This window comes from Miniopterus natalensis, chromosome X, assembly GCF_054644295.1.
Source record: "Miniopterus natalensis isolate mMinNat1 chromosome X, mMinNat1.hap1, whole genome shotgun sequence".
Classification (NCBI taxonomy): Eukaryota; Metazoa; Chordata; class Mammalia; order Chiroptera; family Miniopteridae; genus Miniopterus; species Miniopterus natalensis.
Window position 1 is genome coordinate 74,957,872 of NC_142103.1, and position 16,153 is coordinate 74,974,024.

Genomic DNA, 16,153 nt, shown 5'->3' on the forward strand with positions numbered 1-16,153 from the left:
AACTGGGGCATGTGCCCTGACCAGAAATCAAACTGTGATCTTCTGGTTCATAGGTCAATGCTCAACCACTGAGCCATTCCGGCTGGGCTGACAGCTCATTTCATATTCTCCATTTACAGTGTTTTTCTGTTCCTTTTTTTTCTACCATCGTACTCATACCTAGTATTTTCTTTGTGTCTTTTTTATATCTCTTGTGCCTGCTTTATCTTTCTTATATTATCTATTATACTTAAAATTATTCATCTGTTCCAATACTTCTGCTTTGGATATTATGTGTCACCCACTATGGTAACCAGCCAACGATATAGCCCCCAATGATCCCTGTCTCCTGGTATTCACATCCTGCGTAGTTCCCTCCCATGTTGTACTAGGGTTGGTCTATGTGACCAAGAAAATAGAGCAGAAGTGATGGAATGTCATTTCTGAGGTTAAGTCATAAATAGACACTGTGGTTCTGTCTTTTTTTTTTTAATCTTCACCCGAGGATATACTTTCCATTTTCAGAGAGTGGAAGGGAGGGAGAGAGAGAGGGAGAGAGAAAAACATCGATGTGAGAGAGACACATTAATTCGTTTTTTCCAACATGTACCCTGACTGGGGCTAGGAATCAAGCCTGCAACTGAGGTACGTGCCCTTGGCCTGAATACAACTCGGACCTTTCAGTCTGCGGGCTGATGTTCTAATTACTGAGCCAAACCGGCCAGTAGTTAGGGTTGTAGTTCTGTCTTTTTATTTTCCTTTTTAAATTTCATTTAGATTTATTGAGCATGGGGAAAAAAACAAAAACAAGCAAAACCCCACTATGCTCGGTTTTCTTGGTTTGAGAAAACTGAGAAGGATCTATCAGTCTTTTGAAGGACTGTTGTTCTCTCTTGATCACAGTCTCTCGCCTGATCACAGTCTCCCGCCTGTTTGCTGGGACCACGTGTTGTGAGGAGGCCCATGGAGAGGCTCAGGTGGTGAAAAACTGAAGCCTCTGTCAACAGCCCCATGAGTGGGCCATGTTCAAAGTGGGTCCTTCAGTCAAGTCATGCCTTCAGCTGACTGCAGTCCTGGCTGACAACTTGAATGAAAACTCAGAAGACACCCTGAATTAAAACTACTCGGCTAAACTGCCCCCACATTCCTAACCCTCAGAAACTGAAAAAATTGATTTGTTGTTTTAAACTGCTAAGTCTGGGGGTAATTCGTTATACAGTAATAATTAATACATCCAGTTTGTCTCTGGAGATAGTTATACTGCCCCGGTGCCTAGTTATTTTGGTGCTGAGCTCATATTCCCAGTGTGAGCAGCTGTTCTGATTGGTAAAATGTATTGAGGGAAGGCAGAAGGCTAGACTCAACTTTGTTCAATCACCTGAACTTCAAGGGGTAAGTGGGTATGTGATGAGATAAGCCAGAGGATGGACAGTCCCAGGCACAACAGCAGAGCTCTCCCACCTGTTATCACACCACCTGACAATTCCTCTAGCAGGGGTTTCATCTTTAATCCCTCAGAGGAGGCCATCTTCCTAGGTGCCACCACCAGCCCTGGTGTCTGGAGGGGGAGAGATGGAGTAACTACTTCTGGCTGCTCATTTCCTCCCCTCAGCAGAGGTTTGGTGCCCTGATACTAGCCCCCCAGACACCTGTCCCAGTGGTGGGGATGATTTCTGCAGTGATGGGGCAGACAAGGGCCTTCCCAAGGCAACATGGGGGGGGGGGGAGGCAAGAGCCAGAACTTAAATCTCTAACCTATTATGTAATTGCTGCCTCCAGCCATCTGCCACTCAAAATACTGGCCAGTTAGACAGCTTTCCATTTCCCCATAGGTCTTCATAGCTGTGCTAGTTTCTTTGGAACTCATGTTTCTCTCTGTGGTTTCTCCAGTGTTTCTTTCAGGCAAGGGAATTGATGGTTTGTGCTGTTTGCCATCTTGGCAGGAACCAGATGCCCCAGTCAGGAATCCTTGGGGAATAATAGAATTTTCTGCCCTTCAGGGTTATCTTAGCCTCCTATTCACAGAAAGGAGTCCTCTTGCCCTCAGAGGTCCCAAGCTGCCATACACAGAATTGACTTGTCTGGCTCCTCGAATATATGAGCTCATTAATCATAGAATGCACCTGGGGGGTACCAGCTGGTTACTGACAAAGGGGCACATTTCAGCTCTTCAGAGGGCAATACCCCAACATCTTGGATGGTCTTCAGTGTGTGTGTGTGGGTGCCTGAGCCCCTTTTGTGTACTTGTAGACCCACAGTCTTGGAGTACCCCAGACACAGAATGGTCTTGTCCTGCTCTTCTAGTTACTGAGCCCTTATCTGAGGAATGGTCAGCTTCTCTTTTAATATTGGGGTGTGATGGGAGCCTTTTAAGAGTTATCTCCAGCTTCACATGACATTCTTGGGGAGACAGATGAGAGGATGGCTGCCCTGATGCTCCTCATTTCTGTTAGCATTGCCTTGCGCAACAATTTCTGGCCAGAACCTGGCACACTGAGGCTACAACCTATAGGACCTGTTACCCCACCCATTTTCTGCCACATCCTTGTGGAGGACAGCACCTGACTTGTGACACAATCCACCTTCTGAGAATGTAAGTGGGAAAGAAAGACCTTCTTTTGATCATTAACCTCCAAATAAGTAGGTGACTTCTTTTAGGGCCTGAGCTTTATCAGCGTTTTATTTGTTCACAGTAGTGAGATGGAGAAGGCAAATAAAAGGTGTGTGTTGGTGAAACAATTAAGACAGGTACCCAACAAGCTGGAAATCCAGTTTAGGGCTTAGAGCCCTAGGCATGGCAAGGCCAGTCCCTCAAGCTAGACCCAAAGCAAGTGAAAAGAATAGGAGCCTTAGACCTCTGCCTAGGACTGCCAGTATTAGTGCAGAAGACACACAAGGAAGGGTCTGGATCTAGAACTGGAGACATGTGGAAGGCTAGAGGTGGCTGGCCCAATGTTTCTAAGTAGCCCATACTGCCCATCCTTTGTGATGAAACTTGCCCTTTGTGAATCAGGAACTCTCTCATTCCTCATTCAGGGGCCTGTCCTGAAAACATATATTCACAGCTACAATCCAGACCCTTACATGGAGACAAATGTACCACACAACGGCCTCAAGTCTTCCTCCAGCAATTCTCCACCCAGGCTCATCTTTTATTTTATTTATTTATTTATTTATTTATTTATTTATTTATTTATTTATTTAAATCTTCACCTGAGGGTAGTTTTCCCATTGCTTTTCAGAGTGGGAGGGGGGGAGAGGAAGAGGGAGAGAGAGAGAAAGGGATGGAGGGAGAGAGAGAGAGAGAGAGAGAGAGAGAGAAAGAGAGAGAGATCAATGTGAGAGAGACACATGGTTTGGTTGCTTCCTGCACACACCCCAACCGGGCCGAGGATTGAGCCTGCAACCGAAGTACATGCCCTTGCCCAGAATAGAACCCAGGACTCTTCAGTCCACGGGCCGATGCTCTATCCACTGAGCCAACCTGGCTAGGGCAACCCAGACTCATCTTTTAGAACCAATTCTCAGCATCCATTCTCCCACCACTGGGGAAGAAGGCACCACATGACCCACCCTCTACCAAGTGAAGTATTTCAGCTCCATCAGGTAAAGAGCCCCTGGGGACTCCATCTATAACAAAAACCAGAAAGAGGGCAGAGAAATAAACAGACCACAGTGACCTTCATGTGTGCAAAGTACAGTTGTTAAAAACAAAGGAACAAAAACAGAAAAGAGGCTGTAGCCTCAATGGGACAGTGCCGAAACAGAGCTCCATAACCTCAGACCTGCAGAGGGAGGGTCCATGCTCCAACAGGTCTAGGGCTGGCAGGCAGGGTGGTAGGGTCTCATATGGAGGCCCTCATGGCAAAGAATGGAGATCTGATGGGGCTGTTGGTGGGCTGGAAGGAGCCTGATCAAGATGGGGCTGTGGCCTCAGCTCCCTCCTCTGAGTCCCACACCTCAGACTGCAGGTAATCAGCAAAGAGAACCTTGGCCCGGCGTAGGACTCGCCCCAGGTGGTGTTTTCGCACGAGGCGGTCAAAGTGCATGGCCAGCTCATTATAATCCAGCCCGTTGCGCATGATGTGGTCACGGTGCTCCAGCAGGATGGCGAGACAGAGGAAGAGCATGAATGGGTTCCCCTGGCCAAACTCCTGGGGTGGGGGCAGGCCCAGTGGGTGTGGGGGTGGCAGGGACTTCCCAGGGTCTTGTGGGGAGCCCACCTCTGGCATCAAGGGGGATCCTGCAGCCACATCACCAGCAGGTGAGGCCTCCTGGGAGGATGGTGGAGATGAGGAGGATGGGGAATCAGGGCGGGAAGAGGAGGAGAGCAGTGGGTCTGAGGAGTTTAGCAAGGGCTCAGAGAGGGACTTGGAGCTGATGAGGGCAACCGGGTGGGGAAGCTGGACCAGAGGGTCCCTCCTGGGGCCAGTGTTATCCCTGAGTTGCTGGAAGTCATCCAGACTGGCTTGTCTCAGGAGACGCCCCCCGCCACCAGGCCCCTGGCTGGTTATGGTCAAGTGGTCAACTGCATCTTCAAATGCACTGCCTCCCCCACCGGCAGGCCTCAACATGTGCCTCTGTCGCACAGGCCGCCCCCTGTGGCTACCGAAGCCAGTGTCTGCCACTTGGCTTGGGGGTCCGATGAGCTCTACCTCATGTTCAGGAGGATCGGGAGGCAGTGAACTCCAGGTGACCTCAAGCATGCGGAGGGCATCATCAAAGGCAAACTCGCGCTTGAGCTCGAGCAGCAGCCAGCGGTAACAGAAGAAGAGATCATCAGCACCAGCTTCTTGCAGATACTGGTAGAAGTCAGGGTCGGCATGTCGCAGTAGCAACTTGAGGTGAGCGAACTTGGTGGCCATGGCGCGACCATCAGGATGGAAGTTCGCAGCCAGGCGCTTCATGATGCCACAAAAGCAGACAAAGGCATGGCCTTCATGGTCCATGACGGCAAGGATGGGTGAGGCAAGATCGCTCATGCCCTGGCAGTAGGACACCTGTGGGTGGGTAACGGCATAGGTGGTGAGTAGGTCATGCAGTGCCCGCAGGTGTGGGCCATCCTCAGGCCCCGCATAGTAGGGGTGGGCCCGGTCGGTACGCAGCACATCCTTGAGGACCGTGCTGCGGATGAATTCCAGGTCCTCAGGGCTTGCTCTCTGTGCCCACTCGCTCTTAAGCTGCTCATATTCCCGACTCTTGCGTTTCATGTAGTCCATCCTTTCTCGGCCTGTCAGCCCATCTGGGTACACATTCAGCAGGTACCGCCACACCACCTTGCCAGGGACAAAAAGGATGAGGCTTAGGATCTACAGGTGAGCTGCCACATCTCAGGGTGTATCTGTCACCACCCACCCACCTGCCCTGGACCTCTATCTTCCTTCAGAAAAGTCTGCCTTCCCACCTCTGACTCCTAGCCCCTTGTGAAGGAGAACTTATAGCCATGGAACATCATCACGCCATCCCATGATGGTGTGGTTCACTGCATGTGTGTCATGAGCTACTCATGATTGTAAGAGTGATGGATCCAACGAGTGGTCAAGGAGGCTCACCTTTCGCAGGGAGGGCTCAACACCACCATGATAGATCCGCAGACGCAACTCTTCAGGACGGGAGAGCTGGCCCTCATGGTTCAGGTATGTGTGGAACTCAGCATCACTCAGGGGTGGCTTGAAAGGCTTGACATCCTCCCCATATGACCAGCTCAGCACCTGCTGGACCTTAGACAAGGTGCGGCCCACCTGTGAAGGAGGTGGGGAGGCCATTGGTCAGCTGGGCAGACTAGGGGCAGGTGCCAACCAGCATGCTCAGAATTAGGGGAGCCAGGTAGGCCCTGCCCTACAACCACAGCTGGGCCTGGAAGTCCCTGAAACCACCTGAGAGATGATGGACTGTGTGAAGGGCAGGGCAGCTGTTGTCAGTGATGACCGTTTCTCAGCCAGCAGCACGTCGGAGCCAATGACATCCTTGGGGCTGATTATGTCCCAGTCTTCCAGCAGTGGGCCTGGACACACAGAGTGAAGCAACATGAGAATGGGGATGAGAACACCACACCTCAGGGATGGGTTCCTCTCCTACCAAAGCCAGGCAACCACAGGGCAATGAGCGACTCCCACTTTCTCTTTCCATGTCATCTAAATCATGCAAAAAATAGAGCCATAAATAATTCTTTTCTATTAGGCTGTCTTTTATATTAGGTAACCATCTCACAAAATGGCTGGGCAGATTCTAATAGTAATATTTACTATGTGCCAGGTACTGTGACAAGGGCTTAGCTTTGATATAAATAATAACATGAGACAACATTTCCATAGTGCTAAGTGCCAAGAAGTGTTCTGAGCCCTTTGTAAATATTAACTTATTTTTTTTTTTTTAGAGTTGAAATTTTTTTATGGATTTTTTAAGAGAGGGGAAAGGAGAGCAAGAGTGAGAGAGAGAAACATCGATGTGAAAGAGAAATATCAATTGGTTGCCTGCTGCACATGCCGCCACTAGGGATCGAACCCATGACCTGGGTATGTGCTGACTGGGATTGAACCCACAACCTTTTGGTGCATGGGATGACATTCCAACCAACTGAGCCACATCAGCCAAGGCTTAGCTTATTTAATAGTCATATCCATCCTATAAGTTAGGCACTATTATTATCACCACTCTTTCTATGAGGAAACAGGCACAGTCAGGATAAAGATAGCTGTCCAAGACCCCACAGCTAGTGAGTGAAAGACCAAAATTTGAAGCCCAGGCTCAAAGCTGGAGCACCCAAACTCTTAATCTCATATTCTCCTCCCACAATCAGTATAGACAACCATGACCATTACAGATGATGACAAAAGGGTTGGAACAACTAGTAAATGGCCAAGATTCTACAGCTAGGAAATGGTAGGGCCGGGATGTGAACCTCATTTACCTTACTCCAGAGCCCAGACAGATTTGGAAGACGTATGTTGTGTATGTTAGACAGAGGAAACAATGCTATGCTTGACTTTCTCCAGTTCTGGCCCTTGGAGCATCAGCAGGAGTCTGTTCCTTCTCTCACTTCTTATTTTATTTTATATTATTTTTTTATCCTCACTCGAGGATATTTTTTCCATTGCCTTTCAGAGAGAGTGGGAGGGAGAGAGAGAGATAGAGAAACTGGAACATCGATGTGAGAGAGACACATCAATTGGTTGCCTCCCGCACGTGCCCTGACCAGGGCTGGGGATCGAGCCTGCAACTGGAAGCAAACGCAGGGCCCTTCAGTCTGCAGGCCGATGCTCTAACCACTGAGCCAAATGGCTAGGGCCCTTCTCTCACTTCTTCAAACCCCCTTGCATCCTTTTTACCTGCCTCAAATGTGATGTGGTGACTGAAGCTGCAGTGGCCACCTGAAGGTTAAGTTTGAGAGATTTAGGAGATGTCATCCCTGGCACCACAGAGCTGCTAAGTTGACAATAGCAATATCCAATGGCTTTCAAATTCTACTATATGAAACAAATCAACTTGGCTTCTTTTAATCCGTTGTCATCTGTAGGCAAGTGCCATCCCTAAGCAGCATGTCCATGGAGTTCACTGTACTTTCTCCTTCAGAGCTGAGGGGGAAGCAAATCCTAGACCACATTTGATGTCACTGCCCCTCCCTGGATGTCTCACAGTGCACTGCAAACCTAAGGGGCCTAAAAGGGGAGCCTGAGAGCCATTCTGCACATGACCTCTTCCTCTTTTTCTCATGAGAGTGAACAGTATCTCTATCTGTTAGGTTGCTTAAGCCAGAAACCTGACAGACATCCTTGCTGCCTCCCACTCTCTCAACTCCCAGGGCCAAACCATTGCTAAGCCCTGTGGCTCCTGCATGCAGAACGTACTTTAATTCCACCTCTTCTCTCATTTTCACCTTGTCACCCTATGGGAGCCACCACATCTCTTACCTGAAACTGCCACCTAATCAGTCCCTACTTCCTTTGTGTCCCTCTCTACTCTCTCCCAACAGCTGCTAGAGTGGTCTTTCTAAAACATTAGAGCATTAAAACACAACAGGTAAAATAGAGGTCACACTACTGAATGGGTAAAATGAGGAAAGTCAAACTAATGGTCTGAAAGACCAAGAAGAACCCCCTCAAGTCACAGAGCTAAAGCTTGATGAATTGAGTAAAAAAGTAGAGAGACCTGGAGGGCAAGTCCAGAAGACTTAAAATGCAAATACCAAATACTAGGAAATACAGGGGAGAAAGGGGATCAGGTAGAGACATTATAATCACACTGGCATGAAGGAGAATGTCCTTGAGATGAAGAAATGGCTCACCAAGTCTTAGACAGGATTATTTAAAAAACAACACATACAACAGGCCTCCCTGACTCTATCTAGATGCTGGTGAAATACCCAAATTCCAGGAAGGAAGAAAAACTCTTGCCTGCTTCCAAAGACAAGGAATAAGCTGCTTACAACAGAAAGGTCAGAATGCTGATGGACCTCTGTTCCACAACTCTGGAAGCAGGATGGTGGCTTGCAGCACCTATGGAGCGCTGAGAAGAAAGGCCTAAGATCCAAAGGCTCCATGCCCAGCCAAAACAGTACATATCTGTGGCAGCCAAAGAAAGATGTTTTTGGTCACTAGAGTATATCTAGCCCACATACCTTATTGGAAGTGAACAAAGAAGTTCTCAAAGGAAATGACTATTGAATGACTATGAGGGCTCAAGGTAGGGAAGGCAAAGGAAGGGTAAATGGTGATAGGCCACAAGTTTGTAATATATATAGTTAAACATAAAATGACAGAGATAATGTGATGGAGAGTTTGTAATCTTAAGTGTTACTTTAGCATTCCTGAAACATAAGCAACCTACTATAAAAAAAAGATAATGATAGCCTGGAATAGAAAAAGAAACAAAAATTACCACATCAAGGAAACCCAGAGTTAAGGGTTAGGGATCAGAAGAAAAATTAGAATTAGAAGTGTTCCAGCCTTGGCTGGGTAGCTCAGTTGGTCTGAGTGTACGTAGTCTTGATACACCAAGGTTGCAGGTTCCATCCCCAGTCAGGGCACATACAAGAACCAACCAATGAATGCATAAATAAATGGAACAATAAATCTTTCTCTCCCCTTCCCTCCCTCCCTCCCCCTCTCTCCCCCCAAAAATTAATGAAAAAAATAAAGTGCTCCAAAGCTTTCATTTCAAAGGCCAGGGAGGGTGGGAAACACTGGAGGAGAAAAGTGGTCTAAAGATTTTACTGTCAATTGTGTAAAAAATCATAAATCCAGCTATGGGATTTTTATGAGAGATATACTTAAAACTAGGTGACAAAGAAAGGATGAAAATTGAAGAAGCCTGAAGGTATGCCTGGCAAACACAAATAGAAAGAAAGATTAGCAATAAGAATGTCAGAAAAAACACCACTCAAAGCCAAAAACATTACAGGAAAAAAGAGATATTCTACATTGATTTTAAAAAGAAAGAAACCATTGGGTAAAGGATTTCTACAAGCACAAACTCGTCTAGTTGCAAAACCTGATCTGAACTGACATGAGACTATATATAGTTTTTATGTAACCCACTAAGTGTGAATATGCACACATTTCCCCGAAGAAACACCCAAGTGTTTCATTACAGGGTGTTGCCTCAGGCCCTGCATGCGGTATTACATAATATATGCTGTATGTACTACATTTCCTCATCATAAAATTGTCCAACTTCTCAAACCCTAAATTAATACATAAATCCTGTGTAATGACAATCAGAAATCCAATGTTTTTTTTTCTGGAACTAGATAAAAATTATTTTAAGGTTCATATGAAAGAATTCACATTTAAGAATAATTAAGAAAAAGAAGAGTCAAGAAAAAGAATAGTGGGAGGATGGCACTGCTTGCCTTACTAAAATTTACCACAAAGGCCCTGTGATAAAAATATGTTGTTAGTATAGCAATAGACAAAGAGAGCCAATTGGTAGAATGCAATAGGAAGCCCAGAAATAATTCCAAGTACACATGGGAACTCAGTATTGAAAAAAGTAGCATTTCAAATCAATGTAGAAAAGGTGGTTATTTGAAAAATGATGCTTCCCTGGCTGGTGTGGCTCAGTTGGTTGGAGCATCATCTTGTACACCAAAAGGTTGCAGGTTCGATCCCTGGTTGGGGTGTGTGCAGGAAGTAACCAACTGGTATTTCTCTCTCATATTGATGTCTCTTTCTCTCTCTCTCTCTGAAAATAAATAAATAAATAACATGTATAAATGATACTGACATAATTAATTGTCTGGAATTTTTTTTAAAAAAAAGCTATGTCTAGCCCTGGCTGGTGTGGCTCAGTTGGTTGGGCGTCATCTAGTGCACCAGAGGTTGCTGGTTTGATTCCCAGTTAGGGCACATGCTTGAGTTGCAGGCTCAATCCCTGGTAGATGTTACACTCTCACATTGATGTTTCTCTCTTCTCCCTTCCTCTCTCTAAAAATCAATAAACTAGTCTTTTAAAAAATAAAATAAAAAATTACATCTAGTTATCACAATGTTGACAGAGTGGAGATTTATATGTAAAAAAGAAAGTAACAAGCATATTAGGAGATGTAAGAGAACACTTGTGTAACTTGCGGATGGGGAAGAAGTTCCAAATTAAGGAGAAACTCAGAAATCATAAAGAAAAAGATAGATAAAAGATGCCACAGACAAAGCCATAAAACAAAAGGTAAGCCGGGAAAAAATATTTGCAATACATCTAATAGGTGGTTATTTAAAAAAAAGGTTCATATAAAAAATGCATAAATTGGCCGAAGGTCTAGGCTTGTTAATGTCCTGATTGTAGAGGTGACAGAAACTGACTTCTTCCCAGAAAGAGGGACTGGACCATCCAAATAGTCACAACATGCCTGTTGCTTTCACTATCATAAACACAATCACAAGAATGCCGTTAATAATATTTATAACAAATGCTCCATCTATTGGATACTTATTAATGTATAGTATGATACCATTTATGTTATAAGTATATACATTTGTGTATACATACAAATATACTTAAGTATCTCTATATGTGGATACATTTCTGTGTGTATGTGTGTGTGTGCATGCATGAATAAATAAAGGACCTGCAAGGTTACATTCAAACTAATCAAAGTGGTTCCTGCAGGGCAAAAGGGCAGGGGATTGAGATAGGCATAGTGGTTTCAGGAGACTTCAACATTAATATTTGAAATGCCTTCATTTTTAATAAGGAGAATGTATTTAATGGGTAATTAAAATTTAGTTTCTTTTAAAAATGCAACTCCAAAAAAAAATGCAACTCCAAATTCCCATCAGGATTTTAATGGAATGATAAGCTAACTCTATTAAATGAAAAGAATAGTAAGTACACAGAATATTTTTAAAAAAGAACTCATTAAATATATCATAAAGCTATGTGATTAAAACAACATGGGACTGGCTTAAGATTTAACAGAGATCAGTGTTAGAGAATCAGGAATTTAGGAACAAACATGTGTAAATGCAGGAATTTGATAAATAAGACACAGGAGGAAAAGATGAACTCATCATAACTGGAAAGTTGATTCCCTTAAAAAAAAACAACCACTTTTAAATGTCTTTCTGCCAAATTGATCGGTGTCTGTCTCCTTGCTTTATTTGCATTCCTCTCAGTTCTTATGCAGTTGGGGTTTTCTTCATGTATTTATTAGCTGAGCAGATTTGATTTCTTTACTGAAATAGTGCTACTATGTCTATTTTACAGGTACGGAAAATGAGGCTCGAGGAATTGGTTAAGAGACTGGCCTAAACACATAGGGCTATTCAGGGGCAGAAGTTCCTGTATCTCTGGTTACCTGTCTTCTTTTTTTAATCTTCACCCAAGCACATGCTTTTATTGATTTTAGAGAGAGGAAAGGAGAGGGGGAAAGAGTGAAACATTAATCTGTTGCCTCCCGCACATGCCCCGACTGGGGATCAAACCAGTAACCTAGGTATGTGCTCTGCCTGGGAATCAAACCCAGGACCTTTTGGTGCAAGGGGCGATGCTACCACCAACTGAGCCACACTGGCCAGGGCTACCTGTCTTTTTCCATTGGTCTCTCTGCCTGTCTCTGTCACCATCTTTCTCTCTGACTCTTGTTGTTTCACTCTCTATCTCTTTTTCTCTTGTCTCTTTTTCTGAAGGCTGCCAATCTTAGCAAGCCCCAAATTCTGTAATCAAATGATTAAGACTGGGGAGCCATTTCAGCCATAACTTGGGCTCAAATCCTGCTCCCCTACTTACAGTCTGACATGGACAAGTTCTGTCCCCTTTCTGAGCCTTAGTTTCCTCATCTATAACATGGGGATAACAATTGGCCCTCCTCTACAGGACTGTTTTGACAATCCAGTGAATGAATATTATGTGTGTAAAACGGCCCCAAGTGTTTAACACATGTTAGTTATTTATATTATTATGATGTCAATAAAATGCCTCAGTTGTCCCAAATGGCCACAGGATTTCCCTGAGTCTGGGAACCACATCTTCTATTCTACAACTTTTTATTTAAAAAAAATTCAAATCTACAATAAAGTTAAAAAGATGAATACATTGAACACTCATACAACCTTCACCTAGCTCCCCTAACTGGTCACAATTTTGCCACATTTGTTTCATTTCGTTCTCTCCATGTACATACATATTATTTTTGGGTGAATGTGTGTGCTCTGAGGGACCAACATAGGCAAGAGTGGGGGAATAAATATGAGAAGAGTAGCTAAGAGATCAAGGGAACAAATGAATGAGTGAGCAATAACACAAACAAAGGAATATGAGTGCAGGATAAGTGAATAAATAAATACAACTGCCATTATTATAATCAGCATTGCTACATTAACATATTATTAGAATTGAAGCATACTATTTTGTATTCTATAGCTCTATTGTTATATTGCATTATATAATTACATATTACTAAATTATATGCTACAATAGTAAATATAATGTGATAATTACTGTTATTAGAGCTAATACTTTTTGAGCATTCACTATGCAGTCATGCACCATTACAGGCATTTTACATGAATTTCTCTGTTTAATCCTCTTGATAGCCCTAAGATACCCTTATCTCTACAGGTAAAGAAATTGAGGCCCAGTGGCCAACCCAGGGCTTGAAACTAGGCTACCTTGCTTCCTAGCTGACTGTGAGGGAGTGTATTGCAAGGGGTGGTGTCATCCTATGGGGACAGGATAGGTCCCAGAGCAGTACCCCCCAGACACTGGGTACTCACTGTCCTCAGTGGGCCGAATGTCTACACGCAGCTGCAGGTAAGGTTTGGAGGCAGTGGCAAAGGCTGTGCTGAGGTCCCAGTCAGACAAGAGTGAGAGGTAAGCTTCTTGCCCCAGCCGATCCCGGCCCAGGTAGCTGATGCCAAAGTTCTTCTTCCTGGACATGGGAGGTGTGGCAGCTCTCAGTGCCCCAGTGCCCTGGAGGCTTCAGGGACAGTTTCCAAAAGAATCAGGGAAAGGTAGATGGTGTTGACAACAACTTTCTACTATGTTCTAGATATTGTGCTAAGGAATGAGGGCAGCTCGTTCATCTCTACTTTGTTACACAAACACAGAAACAGACACACACCTGCTTGTATCTGGAGCGCACACTGGAAACTGGTAAAATGTTGGTACCCTCTAGGGAGGGTAACAGTACGGTAGTTGAAGGATAGAAGTGGAAAGAAAGCAGCCTTCTTACTGCATTAAAAAAAGCAATCTTTATGATTGTCATTTTTCACAACAAAAGATGTTTATGCAAGAAAGTCAAATAACAACTAGGAATTTGTTCTCAGATATACTGGTGTAACTATGTAAAGAAGTATGTTGTGTGACGACTACTGTAACCATGGAAATATCCTAAATACCCATCACTTTTGTACTCTTTGAGTTTGTTACCATGTATATGTATTCCTCCAAAATAACCACAACAAAATAACCATCACACCTGCCCCCAAGAGACCCCACTTTTCATCTGTCAGATTGGCAAATTTTCCTGTGTTTTCTAGTAACCAGTGTTTGTGAGGGTGTAAGGGAAACAGATATTTTATATGCTACTGGTGAGATTTTAAATTGGTAAAATCTGTCCGGAGAGAATTTTGGAACCACCCATTGAAAATTTTAAAAGCATACACCCTTTAATCCAGCAATACCAGTGCTAGGAATTTATCCTATGACTAGATTTCCTCAAATACTCCAAGATATGCATATGTGGCTGTTCACTGTGGGATTACTTATAATAATAAAACAAACAAATAACCTACCAAACAACAATAAAAAAGCCAAACAATCACTGTTGAGGTGGGTAGTCCAATGGTCAGTCACCAGCATCCCCTTACTCACCCATTCAAGTCAAATGCTCGGATGAGAATGTGCTGCAACACATCAAGTGAGGTGATCTGGGGGTCAACGGCAAAAGAGCGGAATTCAGGTGGCAAGAAGCTCTCACATTTCTGGGGAGAGAAGACACAGAGTAGGTTATCAGGGTCCATATCACCATGCTGAAGAGTGAGCAGTAGGAGGCAAGGTCAGAGAAGCGGTGGTGGCCAGATCAAGGTGGGTGTTCTGAACGATGGTGAGGACATTGTTTTTTTATTTGAGTGAGGCAGGAGCGTGGGAGGGTTCTGAGCTGAGGAAGGATGTGGTCTGACTTAAGATTTACAGGATCCTTCTGGCTGCTCTCCTTAGAACAGACTGTGGGGGGCAAGGGAGAAAGCAGAGGTCTAGTGAGGAGGAGGCTACTGCAATAGTCCAGGCACCCAATCCTCCCTCTATAACCCATCAATGATGGTTGCCAGGATCACCACGTACAGTCTGGCCTCTATTAAATCAGTCCTCCATGCTGCAACCAATCTAGCACATCAAGCTACAATGCTCCCCTGCTTAAATATCTTCAAAGGGTCCCCAACAGGTGGGCCTGTAGGACCCAGCCAGCCTCTCTCCCAGCAGTTTTTTTGAACTTTACACTCTGGTACTACCAAACTGCTGTAAGTTACTTTGAACACATTCTGGCTTCAGGCCTTTTGCTTCTGCTGATCCCCCTGTCTGGAAGGTCCTTCCCACTTTCTTCAAGTGGTTCACTCACAGCTCAGGTATCATCTCTTTTCTTAATTCCCAAACCTCTACCTTAGAGCTTCCTCTAGTATATTTAAGTGATCCATTTCCTTCTCTCCAGAATCTACCGTCTTCTCAGCACCACCAATGCCACCACCCTAGTCTGAGCCACCATTACTGCTTGCTGGAACTAGTGCAACAGCTTTCTTACTCAGAGTACACACCAAAGGGCCTTCACAATCTGCCCCTCTCTCACTTCTCTGATTCACCTTCATCCAGTCTTCCCCTCACTCTCTTGGATCCAGGAATATCGGAACCTAGGGGCACATGCCAAGCTCATCCACACCTCCCAGCCTTTGCCCTTGCTGTTCCCTCTGCCTAGAACACTCATTCCCCCTGGTAGGCACATGCTGACTCCTTTTAATTCGAGTCTCGGCTCCTTCATTACCTCTCTGGGGATCTCCCTGTACAACCTTGGCTAAAGTAACACCCTAGTTGAGAACCTTTTTCATTATTTCCTCATGACATTCACCACTGTCCGAAGCATCTCATTTATTTAGCTGTTTGTCTCCCTCACCAGGTGGCGACTTGCACAAAAGTGCACTCAACACATATGTTAACTGACTTCGGCGCCTCCTTTTCTGACAGCGACACCCACCCCATTCCTCTGGGCCCCACTCCTCAACTACTAAGGCTCCTCCTCCATCCCTATAGCCCCTCTTCTCTACCGAAATCTCCGCACACCCAGTTTTAGTCTCCACGCCTTCCAGCCCTGCCCCCGCATTCCCAGGTCCAGCCTACTCCACCCCTTGCCACCATCACTAGGCCCTCCAGCCTCGCCCCTCAGGTAACGTCTCAAATCTCAGGTCCCGCCCTCCACCCTATGACAGCCACTGCCTTCTCCTCCCTTGGGAGGCTCGGGCAGGCTAGTTGAACGGCTGCCAACCTCACCTTGACTCGGACCCGTACCACCTCTCGCTCCTCCTCCTCAGCCGCCGCCGCCGCTTGGACTCCCCCGCCAGACGGGGGCGCTCCGGAGCCGGCCAAATCCGAGGACCCAGAGGCCGTCGCCATCCTGCCGCCACCCTCCTTAGGGTGACGGGTGACGGTTGCCCCACTACCCCTGCTTGTACTCCAGAGTGCCGGCGCCCGCAGC

General features: G+C 45.4%; 1 protein-coding gene across 1 annotated transcript; it reads right to left on the minus strand.

The window, feature by feature from the left end:
* Positions 1 to 3,660: 3,660 nt before the first annotated feature.
* TBC1D25 (TBC1 domain family member 25) lies at positions 3,661 to 16,129 on the minus strand. The gene is made up of 6 exons (XM_016218396.2): positions 15,949 to 16,129; positions 14,287 to 14,396; positions 13,188 to 13,342; positions 5,856 to 5,983; positions 5,532 to 5,720; positions 3,661 to 5,255 (listed from the first exon to the last, which is right to left on the minus strand). The coding sequence occupies exons 1-6, from the start codon at positions 16,069 to 16,071 to the stop codon at positions 3,894 to 3,896; spliced, it is 2,067 nt and encodes a 688-aa protein (XP_016073882.1). The 5' UTR covers positions 16,072 to 16,129; the 3' UTR covers positions 3,661 to 3,893.
* Between the last annotated feature and the right edge of the window lie 24 nt (positions 16,130 to 16,153).